At 35.1% G+C, this 9,454-nt stretch overlaps 2 protein-coding genes across 2 annotated transcripts; one reads left to right on the top strand and one right to left on the bottom strand.

Annotated features, from left to right (window-relative positions):
* The first annotated feature begins 653 nt into the window (after nucleotides 1-653).
* LOC105120792 (pectinesterase 2) lies at nucleotides 654-3,979 on the top strand. Its single transcript, XM_011019172.1, has 2 exons — nucleotides 654-1,652; nucleotides 3,055-3,979. The coding sequence occupies exons 1-2, from the start codon at nucleotides 797-799 to the stop codon at nucleotides 3,741-3,743; spliced, it is 1,545 nt and encodes a 514-aa protein (XP_011017474.1). The 5' UTR covers nucleotides 654-796; the 3' UTR covers nucleotides 3,744-3,979.
* Nucleotides 3,980-4,846: 867 nt separating this feature from the next.
* LOC105120791 (cysteine-rich repeat secretory protein 15-like) lies at nucleotides 4,847-8,628 on the bottom strand. The gene is made up of 3 exons (XM_011019171.1): nucleotides 7,650-8,628; nucleotides 5,143-5,250; nucleotides 4,847-5,053 (listed from the first exon to the last, which is right to left on the bottom strand). The coding sequence occupies exons 1-3, from the start codon at nucleotides 8,398-8,400 to the stop codon at nucleotides 5,049-5,051; spliced, it is 864 nt and encodes a 287-aa protein (XP_011017473.1). The 5' UTR covers nucleotides 8,401-8,628; the 3' UTR covers nucleotides 4,847-5,048.
* Nucleotides 8,629-9,454: the final 826 nt, after the last annotated feature.

The following is a 9,454-nucleotide window of genomic DNA, read 5'->3' as shown; positions in this document are numbered from 1 at the left end:
GTGAAATTAATCAGCACTGGATCTCATAATGAGCTCATGAAAACCCAAATATATGCGTTAAATATTAACTCGAAAGAAATGTATGAATTTGATGTTATCGGGACCAAACATCTGATCGCTTCTTACAAGAATACGAGGAGGACGAGATATCAACCAAGACCAGCCAAGTTCATTTCCTTAAGTGAGCCGTCCTTGTGCACTCTTTCTTTATTTATTCTTCAATATTATTACCAAACAGTAGCGGAAGATTTACACTGGTTTATACTTCGTCTGAATAATGAGTACTGCATGTAAAAGAAATTTTCAATAACGCGTTTTTTGTCTAGTCAAACACAAACTAAAAATTCATAGGAGGGACGACAGGGACCGGTATGCCAATCCTCATCAATTTATACTTGCATTTTATTCTTTTGGGCTTGTTCTATATTAACAGTTTGTTGTTTCCATATCATCCATATTTTTTCCTCGTCGAAAGTAATTAGATTCACGGATACATGGCTATTTTGTCAAGAAAGAAGGTTGTACAAGCATGTACCCATTGGTTATTACGCGACCAAGCCAACACTCAGCTTCTATATATGTACCCATTGGTTATTACGCGACCAAGCCAACACTAAGCTTCTATATATGTACCCATTGGTTATTACGCGACCAAGCCAACATTCAGCTTCTATATAAGGCAGTTAATTTAGAACACGAATCCACACAAACTCATAAGCCCTAAACCTTCTATCAAATCCATTTCTTCAAAACCCGTTTCAAACTTGCCACCCAATAACTTCAATAAGCCATTTCTATGGCTGTTCGGATTGTGCTAACGTTTTTACTTGTGCCTTTTCTACTCTCCTCAACCATTTTGGGGTATAATTCCGATGAGGTAATGTCTTGGTGTAGCAAAACACCTAACCCACATCCATGTGAGTATTTTTTAAGCCATGACCACAGAAATACCCCCATTACACATGAGTCCGATTTCCTCAAAATCTCTATGCAACTAGCCTTAGACCGTGCCATGCAAGGTAAAGTCAACACTTATTCCCTAGGCTCGAAATGTAGAAATGGGCTTGAAAAGGCTGCATGGGAAGATTGCCTTGAGCTCTATGAAGACACCATTCTTTGGCTCACCCAAACCACTAGCAGCAAGTGCACAGACTATGATGCACAAACATGGCTCAGCACGGCTCTAACCAATCTAGAAACTTGCCGAACCGGGTTCACTGATTTCGGGATGACTGACTTTATTTTGCCTTTGATGAATAACAATGTGTCCAAGTTAATTAGCAACACTTTAGCTATTAACAAGGTACCATACAGTGAACCTAGTTACAAAGAAGGGTTTCCTTCCTGGCTCAGACCTGGTGACCGGAAACTCTTGCAATCATCTTCACCAGCTTCTCAGGCAAACATTGTGGTGGCAACAGATGGGTCAGGGAACGTCAAGACCATCAAGGAGGCCATAGATGCGGCATCGAAAAGGTCAGGGTCAGGGAGGTATGTAATATATGTGAAAGCAGGGACATACAATGAAAATGTTGAGGTGGGAAAAAAGGTGAAGAATGTTATGTTTGTTGGTGACGGTATAGGGAAGACAATTGTCACCGGTAGCAAAAGCGCTGGAGGAGGTACTACAACTTTCAGATCAGCTACTTTTGGTGAGTATCCCTAATCAATTAATTTGCTTAATAAATTAATTAAGATTTTCAACTATGCTGGGAATTAATGGATCTGACTATATATATATATATATAGCTGGAAAGCTTTGTTACATAGATATTGCTTTTAGTTAAGGTGACACGGATGGAAAAAAAAGAAAAAAAAAAGTTAATTGGGGGCATGTTTTGAACTTAGATGTATATATCCTTGCTAATTAAGTACGAAAAAATTGTAGAACAAAGCATTAGCAACTAATTATTGGGATTTTATACTTAGCGTTCTTAAGGTCAATCCTAGAAAAAAAAAGTAGAGGGAAATCAAGAATTATGATTATCCCTATTGTATAATATAACTCTCATTTGACTAAAAATAAAAAGAAAAAGCCAAAATGGGGGAATATAAAATTTTTAGATTGAATAAGTATTTGGGTTTGTTTAGCTTGAAAAAAAATATTTAATTGATATTATTTTTAATATTTTTTATGTATTGATGTAAAAAATAAAATAAAAAAATCTTAAAAAAATATATTTTTAGAAAAATCTTACCTCGTCGTTACCTAACACACAAGTAAAATATTCTTTTACTAACATTTCACACCAATGAAATACCTCGAAAAGTTTTGAAATGTAGAAAATATGACCCTTGAAACATATTCAGTCTTGCGGATGTCATATCGAAAGCGACCATATACGGTATCTAAATAGGTTTGGATGGTCCTTGATTCCAAGAGGTACGCAGCCAATAGGCTCTGAATTACTTGAGAGGAAGAAACACAAATATTTTAAGCAATATCAAAGTATAGAAGTCTAAGCTAGCTGGTTCCTCCACTTGGAAAGTCTTATGCTTTTGATAGGGGCAAGCCTAGGGGCCAACAGAGATTGCCATATAGGAAACATTATCTTCTGCCATCAATCATCATATCTTAAGATTGTTTATTAATTTACAATAGAGAGCTAAAGCAGGCTTCATCAGACTGATACTGAAACTTCAATGCTATTCGATTTTTTTAATGATGGAAACTTTCTTTGGAAATCCCAGATAGAGATTGCCCAGAAAATTTGGTTCATGATATATTTTAATCACAGTGATTTAACTCCACTAATTATGAGTTAGTCAAGCACTTCATGTACGTGTCCTGAGTTAAGCTTTGCACAAATTGCATGTACGTTTACGTACAATCATGATAATTTTAAGAAAGTAGTAGGTTTTACTTGGTCATGATACTGATCTTCATGGTAGAATAAAATTAAAAAAGTTTATTTTCAATTTCGGAACCATATTTTGCTCATCAAATATGCTAATTAGACCATTATAACTAACGATTTAGTCATCCTTGTATGTTTTCAACATTAATGAAAGTAATCTACGAAACATTCTAAGTATCATTTTGGATATTCTCAGCCGCGGTTGGAGATAATTTTATTGCTCGGGACATGACATTTAGAAACACAGCTGGTGCCAAGAATCACCAGGCAGTTGCCTTGCGTTCGGGCTCCGATTTCTCAGTGTTCTACAAGTGCAGCTTTGAAGGATACCAGGACACTCTCTATGTCCATTCTCAGAGACAATTCTATAGAGAATGTGACATCTACGGTACTGTTGACTTCATATTTGGCAATGCTGCAGTTGTTTTCCAGAATTGTAACATCTATCCTCGAAGCCCTCCAAACAAGACGAATACCATTACTGCACAAGGTAGAACTGACCCTAACCAAAACACAGGAATCTCGATTCACAACTGTAGGGTTACTGCTGCTTCCGATCTAAAGCCGGTCCAAGGCTCCGTTAAGACATACCTTGGTAGGCCGTGGAAAGAGTACTCAAGGACTGTTTTTATGAAAACCTACCTTGATAGCTTGATTAACCCAGCTGGTTGGTTGCCATGGAATGGTAATTTTGCTCTCGATACTTTATATTATGGAGAATACATGAATACTGGCCCTGGATCATCTACTGCCAATAGAGTTAATTGGAAAGGCTACCGCGTCATCACTAGTTCAACCGTGGCATCACAATTCACAGTGGGCAGCTTCATTTCCGGGAATAATTGGTTGCCGGCCACCAACGTACCATTCACCGCCGGCCTTTAATTATTCTTTCGAATTATTAAATATCTATATAGGGACTGTTATTTTTAGATATGTTGTTTCTGGCGTATACGTACTAATTTGAGTTTCTTCTGGTACAAAAGAATATAAATTGCCAGTGTCTGGTTCATATTCGGCCTCTAGTTTTCATTCTTTGTGGAGATTTCAGTAAAGAAATAATTATGATCTTTCATTCATGTGATCATTGTAAATTTGTATTGCAGCGCTTTTGGATTTTATCCTGTCGTCTTTTTTTTTTTTTTAATCTTTTTTAAGAGCAAGTTGCATTAAAAAAAGGAGGAGGAGTCCACATGGTTCCATAAAAGAAAAGGCGAGATCCACGTTGTGCAAGCGAAAGCGAATTTACATGGAAAATATTTTTCACAACCGAAGCTTTTGTGTTTTTGGGTGCAGACACCCAAATGAAATATTTTGACGGCTGAACGTATATTTTTTACCTGAAGCCTAGCCCATGCTTCCCATCCTCTTGAGACTATGGGCTTTCTTTATCTTAAGGCCCAGTCCAGATTTGCTATAGATGTTTATAGAAAGTGGGTCGTCAGAATGACCCAAATACGGATTGATTGATAGTAAACTTAATAAAAAACAAATGAGATCCATATTGGGCCCATCGTGCAGAAACTGAATTGTTATCGATCATCCAAGATTTTTATCAACATGGGATGGCGGCATGCGTGGAGTTGGCTTCTGACTCAGGAGCAAGGATACCCACAAAATGTTCGAGATCGTTATTCTTGATTCCATTGTTGAGGCCTCGTAGGCATTAACAGATCAAGGTGTTAATGAACAGAGACTCAGAAAGTACTCTGTTCTGTTTTTTCATGCATGCTTTCAAAACCTCAAGATAAATTGTTTCAGAATTTGAAGAAATGCAAACTGAATAGTCAAAACAGGTCCATCTTTGCCAGTCTTACTCAAATGATTAATCTGTCAGAGTTAGAGAAGATCTTAATTTGGATCGGTTTCCACACATCAACATCTTGTCATCTTCTGGAGCTGATCTAGAAATGCATGGCTTTGTAAATAAGCAAGTAGTCGAGGAATACTGGTGGGTTTTTGTTGGACAGCATGAAGAGAAGGGAATCAGCAGCTAACACAGAAGGACTTGGCAACCAGAAGATGACACCAACTTCTTTTGTGTCAAAAATCAGTCTATTTAAATAGAAAAAAGAAGAAAACCAATCTCTCTCTCACACACACAGATTTATTAAAACAAACAACAAGGACTTAGCCACCACATGATTACCCTTCAAGAATGTTTGTAGGATACCATATGACGTGTTCTTCTTAATCTGCATTAGAGATTCAATATCCAATGTCATTTATACTTGAAATGAAGATAAAAATGACATGAATTTGAATGAAGAAGAAGAAGAAATACCCGTTACACTTCTGCAAAAAGAGAGGAGAACGATTAGGATGGCTACACCTGCTAGTATTCCAACAACAATGGCTACTGTTTTTCCCTCCTCATCCTCGTTGGAGGAATCTATACGAAACCAAAAGCAATAGAATTAGTCCTCTGCAAACGGCTTGACAGGAGACTAGATAAAGCAGCCACTACCTCATGACATTGTTGCTTTTAAAGGAACCTATTCTACCATGTGTAATAGATTCCTTTAAAAGGAATCTAATCTACCTCAACAGTGTTGAGTTGGCCTAATCACTGAGAAATAATGGAACACAAACACCCTTGCTTGCTATCCATCAGACTGTTTAACCATGGATAGAAGGGAGGAAGGGCCTAAAAGAAAGCAAAGCAACCAAGGTGCCCATACACCTTGATGATTTACTTTATTAAAGCATTATTTGCTGACTTCTTGCTTGTGGAAGAATTCAAAAGGTCTTCATTGTCACACAACGTTGTTCAGTCGGATCACAAAATGACATAAAGGCAGGAATGGAATACATTGGCACATTACGCAAGTTCTACAGCGCTTTTAGTACAAAGCATTGAGGCATGGTGCCGCCATAGGAGACGACAGTAACAACAGCAAAGTCCGGATATCAAATTAATTAGTTGGGGTAGGCTATATAGATCATTTTGTGCTATTTTACGTGATCATATTGTAAATATTTGATTGATGCAGACGAAGTCTCAAGCAAATATTACTATCCAGTTGAAACTTTTACAAACAAATTTTGCCCACATTTTCATCACCATTGCAAATGGTTGAATGCCTTTTTCTTTCGTTGTTTTTTTAACAAAGGGACCGTGTATCTGGTTTACACCGAAGGCATGGGAGAAGGCAGCCTGGATCTACGATTGACGAATAAAAAACAAAAGCTCTTGTTCTTTGTTTTTACTGAAAAATGGCACCTTACAACTTTTGGAATAACATTGACTGTGTACAAGTGCTATGTTGCATTAAAAATAATGTTGCAATAATGATTTTTTAAACAATGATTTTTTTTAAAAAAAATCCATGACTGAAGTGAATGAAATAAGTGGGTTTTATTTTAATTAAATAACAAAAAAGTAATGATAAAAATAAATAGATAAAATTAAAATAATAATAATAACAATAAAATAGCAAAACAAAGTATTTTCGTAAAAAATGACAAACAATGGAGCTAAGATTTTATCCCATTAAATACTAAATGATATAGTTAGAAAAAAAAAATAGCTCGGGTCAATTTAAGTTATCATGACAAGCTTGCAACTCGAGGGATAACGAGTGAGCCAACCCAATTTAACTCGTTAAATTTGCGATGTAGATTATGGGATTGAGATAACTCAGTAGAAATGTTTTTTAAAAAAATCACAAAGCTAAAAAGAAAATAAGTTAAATAAAACGATGTCAACTACAACGTTAACTTTCCAAACTTGTTACGTTGAGCATTAGATTAAAAGCACCTTATATGAAAAAATCACGAAGCTCAATTCCTAAAAAAATAAATGTTGAAGGATTAACTTGAAAAAAGAATATCAATTACACAATGGGATCTAAAAAAACAATTAAAAGTATGATCATTAAAATTAAAATACAAAATAAATTTTATTTTTTATTGAAAGATGGAATTGAAAAGAAAAACTAATTGAATAAAGACAAAAAAAAAATTAAAAGAATGAGGATCAAAATTAAAATAAAAAGTAAAAAATAAATGGTAAAATTAAAAAGGTAATTGATTTAGAAAAAAATATAAAAAAATAATCAAAAGAATAAGAATCAAGTTAAAAATATAATACACGAAAAACTAGGAATGAAGAATGAAATTAAAAATAAATAATTTTTTTAAAAAAAGATAAAAAAAAATGAAGTTGAAATATCAACATTAATAAGAGTCAAGTTGTGATTTTTAGAAAAAAAAATAAAGAAAAAAAATAAAAATCTATCATAAATAAATAAGATTATCACATTTAGCACATGCTATATCACTAAAAAAGTAATGTAGAGATGCTCACATGCTCACAACAATATAATAAAATAAAAATTTTAGATGTTAGAAGATGTCAATACCATGTGATATAGAATGCACCATGTGTACCCCAACTTTTTCATTATTTTTTATATATATTTATCAAATATTAAATTGTTTCTAACCTGACCTAATAATAATAAAAAAAAAACTATTTTAAAAAAACAAAAAAGAAAAAAATCATTGTGAAAATACAAAATTGCCTCTTGATATAATTTTTTTTTTCTTCCAATAATATTTCAAGTTATTTATCCTGCATTAAAAAAAAACTTATTTATCTCTTATTAATTTAATAATAACTAATATAACTTGTAGAAATATCTAAATGCCTACAATAACCAGTGTTAAAGTTTTTAAGACGTGCAGACCGTGAAATAACTATTCATGATTTCACTCACGAGCTATGGTAAAAATTCCTCCTCAATTAGCATTTGTTAATGCAAAAAAAAAAAAAAGCATGAATCAAACCTGAAGTGAGATCATAGTAACCAGATGCCCAGTAGCGAGCATAACACTGACCCAGGTACACATCTGCTGCTGCAGATCCACATAGATTCTTCAACTGCCCAACAGCATCCGCGAGACAAGAAGAGCAATCACTAGAGCTCAAATCTCCTAAACACTGTGCATAACCTTCTACTGGACCTGAACAGCTAACTTTAAATCCCATAGCTGTTGGCAAGTCAGCAAGAACATCATCTCTACGCCGAAAGAACTCAACATCATTGTCTACACTTTTACTGCACCTTTTGTATTTCAGGTTCGTATCAAGCCTTCCCAAGAAATCAATATGGTCATATCTTACATAGCAAGCTTCAAGTTGCAAAGCAGCACCATAAGAGTATGGACAAACCAAACTTATCTGGTTAACAGCACTTTCAATGCATCTTGAACAATCGGTAGTCTTTAAATCACCCCTGCACTGATACAAGCCATAGCAAATTCCTTCAGGGGGTGATGAGCTTCCATTTCCAATGGCAAAGCTATTGTAAGAAGCTTGAGAAGATGAGCTGACAATTGAAGCTAGAAGGGAGTTATGGTTTTCTTCAAATGGAGAGTTGGGCACATACGTTTCTTGAGAGCAGTCTGCATAGATGAAGATATGAGCTTTGGCAAAGTTGTCATAGTTACTGAGATAAAGGAAGAGAAAGAAGAGTGAAGTGAGTCTCGGAGCCGGGATTGTTTTGTGAGTGGAGTATAAGTGAAGCCTTCTCAACATTTCTTTTATCTTGTTTTTTTTCTAGGTTGGCCTTCCTTCCTTCCTTCTGTTTTTGTTTTTGTGCTTTGCTCAGATGGTGAGGGAGTGAGAATGTGATTGCCTTTTGGATTTCCCTGAATTCTTAATTTCCCACCAAGAAAAGTGCCCATTTGTTCTTCGTGATTTATTTTTGTAAGTTAGACATCTTCAACTTTTTACTACATCCTCAATAAAGATCAGCATATACCATTGCTTTTAATTCTTGCCAAGGCCTAAAAAAGAAGTTTCAAAACAGTAATATTATTCTAATTTGATAGTGGGAAAGTTGCTGCTGCAGCCAGTCGGATTGAAATGATGCCTTCTTACAGACTTGGGAAACACCCTGCTTAGCTACATAAGCCATTAACTAACGGCACAACACCTTAGCAGAGATCTGAACTATGGAAACTACAACAAATTTTAGTACCAGAAATGTGCTCAAACATTTACCTCACCCGATGATCACTTCCACATGAATCAGAAAACCAAATTAGGGGAATCTATGCAGGAACAACATTTTTTACCTCGAAATGTGACATTTATTTACCTGTTAAGCTTTTCTTGTTCTTGTGCTTGTCTAATAACTTCCGACTTGCCATGTTCACCAGAGTAGATTTATTTGATCCGTCTCGATCATTTCTTTCGGAAAAATAATTGGAACTTTCTTAGAATGGAAGTCCTTTGGGGAAACTCTAAAACAGCCTGCGTTAGTGACCTTTCAAAATGTAGTGTTACTCATTCACTCATTCTACTTCATCATTATCGGGATAAGCAAGAGATGAACTTCGATTCCTTAAAAACCAATCTTGATATATAGTTTCAGAATCATATCTTTGCCATTACATGACAGCAAACTGGTTAACAGTTTTGCAGTCAGTGAGAATTTTGTAAGATCAACATAAGAATTTCCTTCACCGCATCCGCTACGAGGAACAAGCAACCTTAAAACACTAAGGAAGACAATTCAATTGTTGGCATATCAGAAAAGTTGTCGAATTTGGTGAAAAGATCACTCTCTTGGAATTTCCAAATAAGC

This window comes from Populus euphratica, unplaced genomic scaffold (assembly GCF_000495115.2).
Source record: "Populus euphratica unplaced genomic scaffold, PopEup_1.0 scaffold6.1, whole genome shotgun sequence".
In the NCBI taxonomy this organism is placed as follows: Eukaryota; Viridiplantae; Streptophyta; class Magnoliopsida; order Malpighiales; family Salicaceae; genus Populus; species Populus euphratica.
The sequence above is the reverse complement of the archived record's forward strand: the minus strand, read 5'-3'. Positions and strand labels throughout refer to the sequence as shown.